Source organism: Colossoma macropomum, unplaced genomic scaffold, assembly GCF_904425465.1.
Source record: "Colossoma macropomum unplaced genomic scaffold, Colossoma_macropomum, whole genome shotgun sequence".
NCBI lineage: Eukaryota > Metazoa > Chordata > Actinopteri > Characiformes > Serrasalmidae > Colossoma > Colossoma macropomum.
In genome coordinates this window covers 42781889-42798909 of record NW_023494789.1, presented here as the reverse complement: position 1 = coordinate 42798909, position 17021 = coordinate 42781889, and the positions used below count along the sequence as shown (strand labels likewise).

General features: G+C 37.9%; 1 protein-coding gene across 1 annotated transcript; it reads left to right on the top strand.

The window, feature by feature from the left end:
• The first annotated feature begins 133 nt into the window (after positions 1-133).
• On the top strand, positions 134-16747 carry utp6 (UTP6 small subunit processome component). Its single transcript, XM_036571413.1, has 19 exons — positions 134-641; positions 1563-1647; positions 2439-2480; positions 3078-3170; positions 3304-3351; positions 3583-3646; positions 4350-4468; positions 5492-5569; positions 6233-6314; positions 6423-6504; positions 7265-7440; positions 8544-8623; positions 10201-10278; positions 11227-11406; positions 13498-13578; positions 14011-14120; positions 14437-14503; positions 14624-14696; positions 15759-16747. Exons 1-19 carry the CDS (start codon positions 550-552, stop codon positions 15911-15913), a joined length of 1785 nt encoding a protein of 594 aa, XP_036427306.1. The 5' UTR covers positions 134-549; the 3' UTR covers positions 15914-16747.
• Positions 16748-17021: the final 274 nt, after the last annotated feature.

The following is a 17021-nucleotide window of genomic DNA, read 5'->3' as shown; positions in this document are numbered from 1 at the left end:
TGGTAGGGCGGCTTCTGATTGACGCGCCATAAAGGTTGGCGTAAGTCTCGAATTGCCGCCAAGAAAAAAAGTTGTTTTGGTCGGTAATATTTGGTCACATTTGTTGAAATATTGATATCGAATAGGCCAAACATGAAACATTACATGATGAAAAAAGGGAAGAAAGAACACAGTAAAGCGTCTACACAGATATTCGTGTTAAATAAAGTCTCTCAAACTGGTGGATGAACAAAGTTAAGACAAATGAACAAGAAAAAGCAGCAAACAGTGCCATTTATTATAACGTACTAGATTTGTAAATTGTCTGTTCAACATAACCCAGCAGTATCGAGCGGATATGCTAGTAGGATATATTTACCACGACGAGTGTTTCCGTACGGACTCTTTTGTAAGACGGCACTGGACAGCCTGCGAATCCCCTAGCTTCATTTACACACGTGTGCAGGATGTAAAGAGGGGAAAATAATTCAGATTTAAGCTCTCATAGTTGATTTTTCTTTCTCTAAGCACATCTTAGGATCGATATAAGTCTGAATAAGTGGTTTTGAGATGGCTGATTACGTCCAGCAGCGTTTAGAGGACAGGATTCCTGGCCTGGAGCAGCTGGAGAGAGTGGGGCTCTTCACCAAGAAAGAAGTCAAGTGAGTCATTAAAACAGTTCAGTCAAGAAAATGTAGTCTTTTACTTTAGAGCCAGTGTACCTTTTTTATTGAAAGCAAACATAGTACACAACGTCAGATGCATATAAAAATGTATATGTAACAGTGTACACATTTAAATTTGATAGGGAGATGTACATAACTAACAACACATAAATATTGGAAGTACAAAGTACAAATATGCTCTAACAGTAGGCTGGATTAATTCAATATAATGTTTCATCTCCTTTTCAAGGGCAACTGAATGGGCCTTTTGCCTTGTGAATATTTAAAATTAAAGGTATAAGATTTATCATATATACATGTGTGCATTTAGCTTTTGTGATTTTCCCAAAGACCAAATAATACATGCTTTCATTCCAATAAACAATACCTTTCATTTATATTATGTACAATAAAAGCACTGAGGTTAACTTTTTTTTTTAGATATTGACAATGCCAGAATAAGTGTAGTTGATGCTACAAAATGAACAAGCTGTGTCAATGTTATGTTTACACTTTATAAAGTAATTTTTAGCTGGGTAGATTTTATGTAAAAGTTTTTGGGCCACTTTATTAGTAAGTACGTATAGGTTAGGTATTAGCCAGATCTTCTTCCACTGAATGTCTTTGATCCAGTGTCCCTTTTGTGAACATGTGGCTCTCTCTAATATCAACACTACTTTCTTTGAAGAAATCAACATATATGCTTAGATAAAAGCATAAATTTTGGAAAATATGGTCTCTTGTTTGTACTTGCTTTGAAAATCTCTTTAAACCTATTCCAGCGTTCTTCATATATATAATTGAATGTCTATTTATTGTATTCTATAGTTGTGCTGACCTGCTCAAAATAAAAAAAATGCAATTTAAGGCTTTAATAAATGTTAATGATGTTATACTGACCTTTTCTTTGTATTCCAGATCTATGCTGAAAAGATCCACAGCTCTGGAATATAAGCTCCACAGAAGCGTGCTGAGCAAAGATGATTTTATTGCATATATTCAGGTGAGATTCATTCTGCACTAGTATTCTTTCACATTTAGAAATACTGAGATTTCACTAGGGCATTCAAAGTGTTTCTTTACCGATATGCATGTTTACCTTGACTTATTGGTATCGATTACTGAATAGTACTAATAATACACTTCTTCAAATACAAAGACATAGCTAAAATTCCAAATTGCTTAAAATGAAATATTCCATTAAAATAACTACTCATTTAGAGCTGGGCGATATGGCGAAATGTAATATCATGATACTTCAGGAAGTTCTTTTTATGATTCATAATGTGTCATCATGTTATTTTTTCTTGCATTATTTACAACAGACATACATTGTAAAATATCATCAAAAACTATAAATCCAATTACTTACATTCATCACTTCACACACTGTGCTGCACTAAATCCAATTGAACAGGACTAATGCTCACTTTTTAATCAAACATGCAGTTGGAAAGTGTTTAAGTACTGATGATATCTAAAATATGCTCAGAAAAGCATATTGTGACATTGTGATATAATGAACCACAATAACGATAAATATTGTCATATTGCGCAGCTCTATACTGATTCCTCATTACTTGGATATTAAACATTTGGCAATGAAAGACACAGAATATTTTGATACTGATATATTATTATAGTAATTCAGTATTGAATCTCAGTACCCAGGTCAGCAATAAACAGATACCGCACTTAGCTACGGAGATCAGACATGCAACTCTAATATTCTGTAGATTTTATTCACTCGTCCTGTACTGACCAGTTCATCTTTTTTGCCCATTTGTTCATCAGTATGAAATAAATGTGCTGGAGCTCATCAAGAAGAGAAGAGCTGTGAGTAATCTTGACTTTAAATTCAGTCCTGAAGGATTACCTTTTCATCAGCAGCACACCTGATACTGATGTAGCTTAATGAAGTATTGATTTTCCAAACAAGCTGCTGGATGGTAGTACTGTCATTTATGAAGGCAGTAAGCATTCTTTATGAATTAGCTTAACCACTACCAAAGCTGTCCTGGAGGAAGACCAGCATGTACAGTTACCATCCAGTACCTAGTTTATCTAATCAGTACTTCATTAAATTAAATCAGGTGATTGAATTGAACAAACCCATGCAATGGCTGGAGTGCAGCAAGAAGTCAGGAACCAGCTCTGTGTTCCTCTGTGTTCTTCTAACCTACATGTTCATAACTTCAAGGAAACACATTCTCCTTTACTTTTTACTGTATTTAGAATTTATTTTAATGTTTTACAGTGTTTTTATTGGCAAAACACACATTGTTGAAATAAATAGTGTCAATAATATCTTTCCTGCCTAAGACTTTTACACAGGACTCATATGTTTAAATATAAATGTGTTGCCAGATTATTTGTCAGAAAGTTATGCGTTGCATCAGTGAACCATCTTGATTCTTTATTTTATGTTTTTAGAGAATTGGCTACCAGTTCAAAAAGGAGGATATTGAATTTCCCATCATCAACAGGGTCATGAGTGTTTTCAGGAGGGCAACTACAAAGTGGCAGGTATGAATGGATTCTGATGATAATCATCGTTAAACTGGCTTTCTTTGATGATTCTGAATGTTGAATTTATTATTATTGTTATTATTATTATTATTATTATTTTTATTTTATTTATTTTTTTTACTTTCCTCAGGAGGATGTCCAGCTGTGGCTCTCCCACGTTGCCTTTTCTAAGAAATGGGTACGTAATTCAGCATTTCACCATTGATCAATTTAAATTTATGAATGCAGTGCAAAGAAGGGGCTATAACTATATATATATATATATATATATATATACATATATATATATATATATATATATATATATATATATATATATATATAATTATATGAGAAGATGACAGTTGCATATTATTCACATTTTTTTGCAGTTTTGAAATGGTCATTTCTTTTTTTCTCCTTGTTTTAGGGGACAAAGGCTCAGCTCAGCAAGGTCTTCTCCTCCATGCTCGCCATCCACCCCGACAAACCCAGTAAAGTTTCACTTGATGTTTCTTATCATATCACTGTCTAAACCTTTATTCATGTTTTAAAATTATTTAAAAACACCAGGGTTTTTTCACAATTCCACAATTTGAGATGAAAACAGAGTGATTCAGAGTGGTTTGGTGTGAAATGGTTTAGAAGTCTTTACAGTGGTGGTGATGGGAACCAGGGGTCGCCATGACTGCAACACAAATATAGACATTTTATTTACTATCCAAAACCACCAGTGAACCTACACGTGTCTTCTGAGTTTTATATGGAATGTTGATGATGGGAAAATAGTGGAAAATCTCAAATAATAATGTTTCTTTGGGGCCTCACAGCATCCTGCATGTATCCCTCCACCATGAATTGAGTTACAAAAAATAGGTGAAATCTTCTCAAAACTAACTTAAAACAGTGTCTCTGTGAGCTTTTAGAGGTGGACGTCTGGTTCCTATCACCACCACTGTGAACAATTCTGACTCTGTTTCTCTAGAATAGAGCATTTCACACAAACCACTCTGAATGACTCTGTTTGCATTATGCAGAATATTTTAAAAATCAGTAGAATTCCCCTTTAATTTTTTCTAAGTGTCTTAATTCCCCTTTTTACCTTCATCTACAAAGTTATCATTTCAGATGTAAGAGGTTTTGTTATGACCGAAACAATATCCAAGCATATATTCACTGCTAGAATGATCTGACCAGGTTTATGGATCATGGCTGCCAAATGTGAGATGGAGGACCTTGATTCGTCGGAGAGTGCTCGTCATCTCTTCCTGCGTGCGCTTCGCTTCCATCCAGAGAACAAAAAGGTCTACCAAGAGGTAGAGGTCTTACTGTATTAATAATCGAGTAATCTGCTTCTTTTATTGTGATCATTAATTGAATAATTCAAGTTTTAAAAACAAGCCAGATAAGGAGAATGGAATTAACTAAACAATAACAATGCCACGCCTCTGTAAAGATCCCAGAATGCTTTATTGGGAAAAGATAAATGAGAAAGCCTTTAAAAAGATTTCATCAAAAATGCATATATACACCTGGAAGAAAAAATGCACAAGATCAGATTCTGACCAGAAGGCTGGCTTTACACTGTGAAACTTTCATCCAATTTTAGTTGCTTGGAACCTACATGAAACCACATTGAATTGCACAGTGTAAAGGGTCCTACAACTCACTTGAAAACAAGCCGCAACAGTGGCGAGCGTCTCAACTTTGTGAAACAAGTTTCATGAAATGGCCGATCAAAACGGTGATAACTCATCATGTGATCACATCAAAATGAATGTTTCACCAAATCAGTTGCCAAGAAAATAAAACAAGATGGCTTATTGGAAAGGTAATATCCTGATCAACTTTAAATAAAGTTGGTAGTTTAAGCTAACATTTCGGTAACCAGCTGCGAAACAGTTGTTTCAATAGTTGCTTGTGCCAGCATTAATGCTTCTTTAGCCTGCTGTTATCGTGATTTACATAGCTAGATTATTCATTTTCTTCTTTCTTGATGCGATATTGATAAACTAAAAAAAACAGCTGTCACTGTTGAAACAGTTTACACAGTATACAAAGTCCATAAAATGTTGCAAATATGTTAATGATTTTATAAAGTAAGAACAATACAGTGTATGAGAAAATACCAGTAGCTACTTTGGCTGTAATTAGTGGAGTAATTCAATGTGGTGCATACAAATCTGACTGATTTTAATTGTTTGAATTATTTCGCAGGCAACTAATAACATTTAACTGGTTGCACAAAACTTTCACAGCGTAAAGCCAGCCAGAAGGTCAATAGAATGGGCAAATTTGCTTGCCATGTATTGTTTACACAATTTGTTTGTTTGTGTTAGTATTTCCGGATGGAGCTGATGCATGCTGAAAAACTGAGGAAACAGCAGCAGGAACTGGAACTGGCCAAAATTGACATTGTACGTTTTTATCTTCTCGTTCCTCATCTTAGCATGAGTTGCATATCAGTTGAGTCTATCTAAACTGCTGCTCGTCACATGACTGGCTTGGTTTTCTTAACATACAGGCCGCTGTGAGCTTTCTATTACTGTCTACTGCACACTTAACAAGGTTAAATCCAGTAACTATATTTGGACCTATTAAAGGGACCATATCCTGCAGTCTTCTTGTATTTTATTGTTTTATTGTTCTTAGAGGTTTTGTGAAGTTTAATGTATCAAAGGCAATCATAATTTGTTTAGACTAACATTTTCCAACCTCTCTTTATCCCTTAGTATTAGGCTATTTTTGTTACTCTGCCTTTAAGGTTGATATATGTAAATGGGCTCTGTTCTGATTGGCAGTCCTGTATCGTGCCTCATTTAAAAAGTAGTCCGGGCTGCAAACGCTTTTTATAACTTTAGCGTGAGTGGATGGGGCTAAACTGCTGTAGGGTGGGTAGGCATCTATTTGTGAATAGGTTGATTTTTGTGACATTGTAAGTTCATAAAGGTGTTGTTTTTGCATCAAACTGTTTTAATGTTTTTTAAACTATTTTATCAGGTGAGAACATTTTCTCAGAATGTCTTTTATTTAATCAAAATGTATTTTCTCAAATAAAATATTTTAAACTGTTTTATCAGGGTGAATATGAGTTCTCTCCAGAGATCCTGAGCGGTAAGCTGGCTGAGGTGGTCTACAAAGACGCTAAGCAGAAAATCAAAGGTATTTATTCATCAGTTTCTACTGTAATCTAATATAGCTTAATTCTTTTTTTTTTTAGGGTTGAATTGCATTAGCAGCCGAATGCTAATCCTTCTCTCTTTTCTGCAGGGGCGGAGTTCATGCTGTCATTGCTCAATATAGCTGCCATTTTTGACTTCACTAAGGAGCTGCAGGACACCATCCTTCAAGAGTAAGGCTTCCTCTGTCTACAAACTGATGCAGCCTAGTTGTCAAATAACTGAATATACAAGCTGAGCTGACATGCACACTACAAGTAATCCGATCCAAAATTAAATGCATGCATAGAGAACCACTTAGTGTAGATGTTACCATCACAACGAGCATCACGAGTCCAGTCAGAGTACTTATTAATGAAGGCAGAGAGGAAGACGTCATGTTCTGAGACACATAAGCTGGATGTCTGTCCCACCACCTTCTTTTAAAGCTCAAAGCATAAACTTTGTCTCCTCTGCAGACCAGTTTTTGCTCCCGCCATGTTGAACGTTACAAACTTTCGCTATAACGCGAACGAACATGCACAGAGCGTTCTTAAACTTTTCCGACTGGGAACGTAATCAGATACAGGCGTTTTCACGGCTATTATTTACCCACCTCGATCAGTCGGGTAGAAAATGTATTCTGAATAACCTCAATCAGACTAGTCTATTCCGATGTTTATATACATTCTATTCTATACACATTCTATTCTGATTATGCTATTAGTTGGATTATTCATGGATTATTAGGCTGCATGTAAACGTGGCTAAGCCTAGTTTTGGACTACATTTTCCTTTTAATGGAGAACCTCTATTTTAAAATACTTTGTAATCCAGTACTGGGCTGAATCCCTCTGTGGGAAACGAACCCATAATCTATAGGGGAATAAACCATTTTTTGATGGTGAGTCAATGAAATGAAGGGGGGAAAAAAGCATCTTCTACTGTGTCCAGTCTGCAGAAAGAGCACACAGATGACTCTGTGACGTGGGACTTCATGGCCCGGAGGGAGCTGGAGGCTGCTGGAGCTCCAGAACTGCACAGTGCTCAGGGCCGGGCATCTGACACCAACCGCAGAGAGGAGCGCTGTTGTGCTGTTTATGAGGAGGGGCTCAGGAGCCTTAACACAGGTACCAGAGTATAAACAGTATTTATACAGAGGCAATTAGACCACACAGGCTATTACAGCACATAGCCCATTATTACACAGGCTATTACAGCACACAGCCCATTATTGCACAGGCTATTACAGCATTCAGCCCATTATTACACAGGCTATTACAGCACACAAACTATTATTACACACGCTATGACAGACACTGACTATTATTTTACAGGCTATTATTGCACACACTGTTATTATACAGGCTATTACAGCACAAATATCATTATTACACAGGCTGTTACAGCACAAATACTATAATGACACAGATTATTACACATGCTACATGCTATTACAGCACACAGCATATTACACTGGCTATTACCCTACACAAACTATTATTACACAGCCTATTACGGCACCCAAACTATTATTATACAGTCTACAGGCTATCCCAGCACACAGACTGAAATTATACAGTCTATTACAGCACACAGACTGTTATTACACAAGCTATTATGGCACAAATACTATTACGACACAGGCTATGAAAACACACAGACTATTATGACACAAGCTATTACACATGCTACAGGCTATTACAGCACACAGCGTTTTATTACACTGGCTGTTACAACACGGAAACTATTATTACACAGGCTATTAAAGCACGCAGACTATTATGACACAGGCTCCTATATAGGCTATTATAACATAGGCTTTTACAGCACAGTGACTTAGTACTACAGAACCTCTTGTGCTACATAGAATATTATTGTAAAGCCTATTACACCACATAGATTATCTGCAGCAAAGACAGTCAGCACTCAGTACAGATGACATTAATGCACACACAAGCTATTACTACAGCAGAGGTCATTACTGCAAAGAGGCTATAATCACAGCACAGGACCATAACAACAGAGCCTCAGCATAGAGAACACTGCAGAGTGACCGGTATTAGAGCAAAGAGACGTGTAACCACACAAAATATGAACCACAGTCACTGTCTCTTTGTTTAACAGTACAGGTAACAATACTATATATATTTTTAAAAGTTGAGACACTGTAACTATAAAAAATGTAAATATAATGCATGACTTTTTCTAATGGATAAATATTTCTCCTCAGAGCCAGTGTGGACGTGTTACGTGACATTTTGTCTGGACAGATTTAAGAGGAAAACTAACATCACTGAGCTGAAGGAAAAGGTAAGTGTTCTCTAGTCCGCTAAATGTTGTGAGCATGGCTTTGTGCTCAAGGGACTGTTGGTATCTCATATTGAAGAAGACTCAGTGATGTTTTTAAACAGTAGCATTCCCTGCTTGAATTTCCCTGATTGCTGGCAATAATCAAACTGTCAGTTAATCAATTAATCATTCACAGATGTTAAAGAAATGTATAGCATGGAAAATACAAAACACACTTTATTTCAGCCGTCGGTCCATCTGGCATGCTTTCTGTGTACAGGATGTACGATTTCACTTGCCTGTTTTGCTCATTATAGCTCTCCGCGGTCAACGCAGTCATTTTAGAGAGTTACGATACTGACTGAAGCAAGCTGTGCTTTGTTTGCTCTTCTCCCTGAAGCTTCCATGCTTCAAGCTGGAAGAAGTTAAAGAGCTCCTGAAATCCACCATGATTGTGGCTGTTATGTATCGCTGGGGCAACACAACTTTGTTTGTTTGTTTTGATTTTCTTAGGTGGTATATTAATGATTTTAATTATATTTCAAATATATTCCACTCTCAGCTTCATGTCTCACTGCTTTGTTGCTCTACCTGATCAGCAATTACATAGTGCCCCATAGCCTAACAAAAGACTGAAAGGAGATTTGGGCCCAATCCCATTTCTTATTTTTACCCCTACCCCTTGTTTTTGTGTGTCATCTTGCCCCTTGGAACTAAGTTACAAGGGGTAGTGGTTGAAATCTTCCCCTACGAAACGGGACAACCCACAAATAAAGAAGAACAGTACTTCATTAACAGGCTACTAGTGCTGCTCTGTAGGTGACCCTGCCCATCTTCAGTGATAAGTTCAGCAACCTCACCGCTGGCCTTTAGTTACATTTAAGGACTCATATGCATTCAAAGGGACAATTATTTATTATCATCCACCCCTAATTCTTCAGTGATATGAAGCTGAAGTCAGCTATTCTCCTGCTTCTTGTTTGAATTTTCCCGTTCCACCTTAAATGGTGCAGCAGTTCTGACGCCTGAGGTGTTTAAGGTGGAATGGGAAATTTAGCTAGCTAGCTACTGAGACATCAGCATAGTACTAGCGTTTTTCTTATGCTCCTTTTCTTCATAACAAGCATAATACATTGAAATGACATTAAACGAAGATAATTTGGGTATTAAATGGGTATTATAATTTTTTAACAGAGAAAATTCTCACATTTGTGGGTTTCTTTGGTTGCTCGCTCATCCATCTTGCTGGTTTTTCTTTTTTTCTCATAACACTGTTTGGAGTGTGTCTTTGAAAAACCTCCTTTTGGAGGTTCATGTAGTCCTAACGCTTCGCCCTACCCCTCTATCTCAACAGAAATCGGGACACTCTACCCCTAGACGTGAACACTCAAAACGAAGGGGCTAAGTGGTAGGGGCAAGGGGTGAAATGGGATTGGGCCTTTGTTATATAGTTGGCTTTATTCTAAACAACAGTTTAACAACCATCAAGTAATCCTTAACAACCCTGATCCTAATGCACAAAGGCGAGCCAGAGCATTACAGCAGCATCACTGTGTTAAAATATGTGTCTAACGTCAGGTGATGTGTGAATTTCCCAGAGAAAAGAGCGGCTGCTTGGAGTTTTTCAGAGAGCTCACGATGCCTCCCTGCTTCAAGAGTCTTTCTACAAAACCTGGGTAAGACCACGCTTTTACTGTACTCTGAACATGCACTTCAGCTGAAATGCTGATGTGGCTAACAACAATTCAGTGATATCAAATAAGATACATAGTTCCACAGGGAGAAGGTAGTCACTGTGCGCTTATTGCTCACTTAACTTTATCTGATATATTGACTTTGCTTAATGTGTTGGAACACATTTTGCTTAATTCTACATTTGAGACATTTGACACATTGTTTAACACAATTATTACTATCAGACTGTAAAACTACACACACTGCAGATTCATACTGGATTAAAATCACTCCACAATTATTACTGTGAGACTGTAAAAACTACACACACTGCAGATTCATACTGGATTAAAATCACTCCACAATTATTACTGTCAGACTGTAAAAACTACACACACTGCAGATTCATACTGGATTAAAATCGCTCCACAATTATTACTGTGAGACTGTAAAAACTACACACACTGCAGATTCATACTGGATTAAAATCGCTCCACAATTTTTACTGTCACACTGTTTAAAGACTCCACACACTGCAGATTCATACTGGATTAAAATCACTCCGCAATTCTTACCGTCAGACTGTTAAAAACTACAAACACTGCAGATTCATACTGGATTAAAATCGCTCCACAATTTTTACTGTCACACTGTTTAAAGACTCCACACACTGCAGATTCATACTGGATTAAAATCGCTCCACAATTCTTACCGTCAGACTGTTAAAAACTACACACACTGCAGATTCATACTGGATCAAAAATCTCCTGATGGATCATGTCCATAATCACTTAAATTGCAGTCTGACAGTAATAACTGTGGACTGTAAATTACAGAAACAACAGGGCTGTAGAGCAGACACAGCAGTCAAACTCAGGACAGTGGATGCTGTCGTGATGTGGATGGTGAAGCTGTGGAGTAATTTAGGCCACCACTGTCTCTCCTCACAGCTACAGGTCCTGCTGTCGTCCGGGGAAACGGAATCTGCCGCTCAGGTCGCCATAGCAGCCACTAAGCGCTTCAGCCAATCATTGGAGACGTGGAATCTGAGCCTGCAGACGTTGGTCCATCTGGAGCGAGCAGAGGCGGGGCTTCTATTCCAGGAAGCTTTAAAGAATGTGAATCCCAAGGTAACGGCCACAGCACAGCTGCTTTTAAATGGGACATCCACTCCAAACAGCAGCATCACTGCAGACTGGCCTATTTAGCCTTCTAAACTAAATCACCTCTCTGGAAAACACAACATGGTCCCATATCAGCCTCAGGACTATGATTTAAACTATGGTTTAACTGAGCTATAACTGTTTCAATATTTGGATGAAAAGCAGCAAATATCGTCATGAAACTTATCTTTTATTCTGTTATGCTCTCACATCAGCCTGAAAATTGCTTTTGTGATATAGCTGATCTACAGAAATATCTTTGCTCTGTGTACAAACAGCAAATATCAGTATACAGCTTCACTACCAACACTATTTTCAGTATTATTCTGTTCCTTTTTTATTTTCTTCTTTAATCTATGTAAACCTTTAGGGTCCCACTCAGAGCTTCAGTAGTAAAAACAAAATAATAATGCCACACTCATAATCATCGTCATCATTCTTTCGTTTCAACCTGACATTATTTAAAGGGCCCATATTATGGACAGAATGTCTCACATTTTTGAAATGAGTGTAATGTTTTTAGTACTAACATTATTAAAATTTCAAATTATTCTCCAGTCTATACATACAATCAATGCTGCAAAAACAGCTAATTTTGAATGCCCCAATTTTGTGATGTCATGCAACCCATCATATTTACATTACATTGCAAATTTAGGCCACAGTGGTTTAGCCTCGCCAACTCACACTGAAGTTATAAGGAGTGTTTCAGCCTGGGCTGGTTTTTGAATGAAGCACACTATTGGGCAGCCAATCAGAGAGCTCATTTACATATATCAGTCTCAAATGTACAGTAACAAACACCTTTGAGTCTAAGGGAGCCACACACAAAAAAGTGGACCTTATGGGGAAAAAATAAAATGGGCAGATATACACTATATGGACAACAGTATTGGGACACGCCTCTTAATAACTGAATTCACGTGTTTCATTTAGTCTCATTGTCACAGGTGTATAAAATCAAGCACCTAGCCGTGCAGTCTGCCTTTACACACATTTGTGAAAGAATGGGTCATTTTAATAGTAATAAACCAACATTCTGCTGACTCAGTAACTGCAGAGTTCAAATCTCCTCTGGCATTAACATCAGCACAAAAACTGTGCGCCAGGAGCTTCATTGCATGGATTTCCATGGCCGAGCAGCTGCATTCAAGCCTTATATCACAAGCACAATGCCAAGCGTCAGATGGAGTGGTGTAAAGCACGCCGCCACTGGACTCTGGAGCAGTGGGAACATATTCTGTGGAGTGACGAATCACGCTTCTCTATCTGACAGTCTGATGGACAAGTCTGGGTTTGCTGAATTCCAGGAGAACATCACCTGTCTGACTGCATTGTGCCAGTTGTAAAGTTTGGTGGAGGAGGGATAATGCTATGGGGTTGTTTTTCAGGGGTTGGTCTAGACCCCTTAGTTCCAGTGAAGGGGAAATCTTAATGCTTCAGCATAACAAGACATTTTGGACAATTGTATGCTTCCAACTTTGTGGGAACAGTTTGGGGAAGAACCTTTTCTGTTCCAGCATGACTGAGCCCTAGTGCACAAAGCAAGGTCCATAAAGGCATGGCTGGTTGAGTTTGGTGTGAAAGAATTTGACTGGCCCTCACAGAGACCTGACCTCAACCCCATCAAACATCAGGCCTTCTCGTCCAACATCAGTGTCTGACCTCACAAATGCTCTTCTGGATGAATGGGCACAAATTCCCACAGACACTCTCCAAAATCTTGTAGAAAGCTTCCCAGAAGAGTGGAAGCTGTTATAGCTGCAAATAGGGACCCATATTAATGCCTATGGATTTAGAATGGTATGTATAGTGTATGTAAATATGATGCTTTGCATAACATCACAAAAACAATGAAGTCAAAACGGGCTGTTTTTGCATCTTAGTTTCCATAAGTGGACTGTATGGTCTGGTGAGTGAATGAAACGTTTTAAATTTTTAACATACTGTTTAAGTTAGTTATGTGAAAGTAATGAAAAATTGAATGGCTGGGCAGCTCCTTTTTTTCCGGTTTAGCTAAATGATGCCTTTGTTGACGTCTCTCCGTGTCTTCTGCAGGACAGTCTGCCTCTGTGGCAGCTTCAGGCTGAGTGGAGCATGGCGTCCCAGACTCCAGAGGAGACAGATGCTCTGTTTCAGGTGAGAGCTGCAGCTAATCTTGGTGTTTAGTTTCACAGCTGATCAGTGTTGTAGATACAGCTGGCATTAGGTGGAGATGAACAGCGGCCCTGCAGGTGATGCAGTGTTTAAGAACACTCGGCAACATCTCTTTCTAGGAATTCTTTATTCTAGGCTGTATAGTTGTACTGTATGATAATCAGTGCTGTACTGAGAATGGACCACCACCCAAATAAAATCTGGACAACAGTGGTCCTGTGGTCGGAAACTGACCAGTGATAAATGAGGTAGAGGAGGCTGATAAACTGTGCAGATGGGCTGCAGTCTGTAACTCTAAACCTACACAGTGAAGCTATAGCGTAGATGTTTCTAATAAAGTGGTCAGTGAGTGTATATATATGGCACGTTGATGAGGTTTCTGACTCTGCTAAGATGATCTTCTCTTTGCTCCAGAAAGCGCTTTCATCGCCAGTTCCGGACATTTCAGCAGCACTGAAGGAGACCTATCTGGAGTGGGCCTACAAAGGCGGCGGCTACAAAAAAGCCAGGAAAATATTCAAAAGGTAAACAAGCTACTACAAAACAGCCATCATGCTTCAGTCTTCAGCCTTGGTGACGAGAATCTCTAGATATATCAGGATTCAATTCTGATTATCAAGATCTAATTATAAAACAATTCCCAATCTCCATTTTTAGCATTTACTTTGATTGTTACAGGCCTTTTATTTTATATACATGAAGATTGTGACATTAGTGAGATCCTGCAAATAATGTGCAACTTATTTACACTTAGAAAATCAACACATGAAATTTGACAATTTTGCATACAACTGTGTATAAAAGTCCAGTTATGACATTTTTATAACATTCTTCTTCCAGCCTGCATGAGCACAGACCTTTCACCAAGGCCTTCTTCACCAAGATGATTCAGATTGAGAAAGAACAAGTAAGTTTTAAAACAGTATCATGTCCAGTCAGTGCATTGCATAATAACTGAATAGCTTTGGTCAGTAAAATTAATATTCACAGTTAAATTTACTAACAATTATCTCTGTTCTTCTTTCAGGAGAAGCCAAATATGAGTAATCTGAGAGACTACTATGAACGAGCGCTGCGCGAGTTTGGCTCCTCTGACGATGGTGAGTTTGAACCAAGCAGAATGAGTAGAAGAGCTACGAACATGCACTTTCCATCATTGTGATTAAAGTAATAGTACAGCTCTAGACATGTTTTGGCAGGAAATGGGTATATCTGACTTTTTTTTTTTGAGTGAACCATCACTTTAAACTAAACTCATTAGCATGTAAGCATTGTGATTAAAAGGGACTTCTTATAATCTTATAATTTTGATCAACAACAATGTTTACACCAGTAAACATTGTTGTTGATCAAAACAAAAGTGAACAGAGTCTTTAGTAAGATTTGAGGTAAGTTCTTGATTTAGTGACACAGTACAGTTACATTCATGTGCTTTCATAGCCGACACTGTATTCGTCACACAGAGCACGATGTGGTTCACATCAAGGCCACATTCAGTTATGAGATGAAATTATGAATCATTTGAATGGAGACAAGTTTCATACGCTTTTATAGTGTTTGATTTGTCAAAAATTCTGCATAATTAAGTGGTTAAGATGTAAACAGAGTCATTCAGAGTGGTTTGCTGTGAAACGCTCCGTTCTAGAGAAACTAACCGAGTCAGAATTGTTTACAGTGGTGGTGATAGGAACCAGACGTCCACCTCTAAAAGCTCCCTCACAGAAAGTCAATAGATGAAACGGTTATGAATACACTGCCTGATGACCGAGACATTGTTTTATGAGTTTTGAGATTTTAAAATCCAGTCATTTTGGGGGGACTGTTTTGCCTCACAATGCCCTTCATGTATCCCTCCACCATGAATGGATTTTAAAATATGCTTTACCCCCAACTTTCTAAATTGTCATAAAACAGTGTAGCCATGTCTTGTAATGACTTTCTGTGAGGGAGCTTTTAGAGGTGGACGTCTGGTTTCTATCACCACCACTGTGAACAATTCTAATTTTTTCTAGGACAGAGCTTTTCACACCAAACCACTCTGAATGACTTTGATTACATCTTAAACACTTAATTATTTAGAAAAGTAGAAAAGTTGGTGGAATTTCCTACAACTGTATTTTACATGGGGATGCAATATGTAATCAGAGTGATTGATTTTGTAGATCTGTGGATGGGTTACATCCGAGAGGAGCTGGGCGCGCACGGAAGTCCAGAGAACTGTGGGAAGCTTCACTGGAGGGCCATGAAGAGCCTGGTTGGAGAGAGTGTGGAGCGTTTCACGACGCAGTACACGCTCATGCAGACAGGACACATATAGAGCCAGTCTGGAGAAACTAGCATCCAAGCATCAACCTGAACATGCTGTTCTAATACTGTTCAGCGTCTTCACAAGCCACGTTAAACTCTGGGGGACAGTTTTCTATGTGCTCTGTGTTCTGTGTTTATATCCAGTGTTCAAAGTAGCCACACAGTTAAAGGGCCCATATCATGGAAAACTATTTTTAAATAAAATTGTTAATGTTTCAATAATGTACTCTTCACTTCATATATGGAAGCTAAACTGCAAAAACAGCCCATGCTGAATTGGATTGTTTTTGTGATGTCACAAAATCCAACACGTTTACATATATGTCCCTCTATGTACCTCAGTTGACACGTTGAATTTCTTTGGGTCCATTTATGTTATAAGGGGTTATAACATAGGAGTGTTTCAACCTGGGCTGCTTTTTGAGTGAGGCAGCCAATCATAACAGAGTTTATTTACATAAATTAGTCTTAAAGGCATAGTAATAAAAACAGCCTTATAAAGAGAGTTTAGAAAACAGTCATGTTTAAAATAAATTGTGGCTGTTTTTAGTACTAAAAGCATAAACTGCATCATTTCATGACAAAATAAACTTCAAAATGCAAGAAAAAGTACAATATGGGCCCTTTAATGGAGAATTTTCCATAGAAAATCACCCAAATCTGAGCTTTGTGTCCTGGACTGAGCTTATGTTTACTGCACAAAAACCCCTTGGAAGAGTTCTGGCTGCAGTTTTTTTTGTTTGGGAGTGTTGTATTTGAATTTTAGTTGCATCTCTCACAAAATGTTCCGACTCACTTCAGTTCAGAAATAAACATTTTATTGTTGAGTTCATTATTAAGAGAATCAGGTGGGGCTCATTCGTTTTGTATTCTGCATTAGCCCTCAGCATCTCGAACAACACCAGTAAACATTGTTGTTGATCAAAACAAAAGTGAACAGTGTCTTTAGTAAGATTTGAGGTAAGTTCTTGATTTAGTGACACAGTACAGTTACATTCATGTGCTTTCATAGCCGACACTGTATTCGTCACACAGAGCACGATGTGGTTCACATCAAGGCCACATTCAGTTATGAGATGAAATTATGAATCATTTGAATGGAGACAAGTTTCATACGC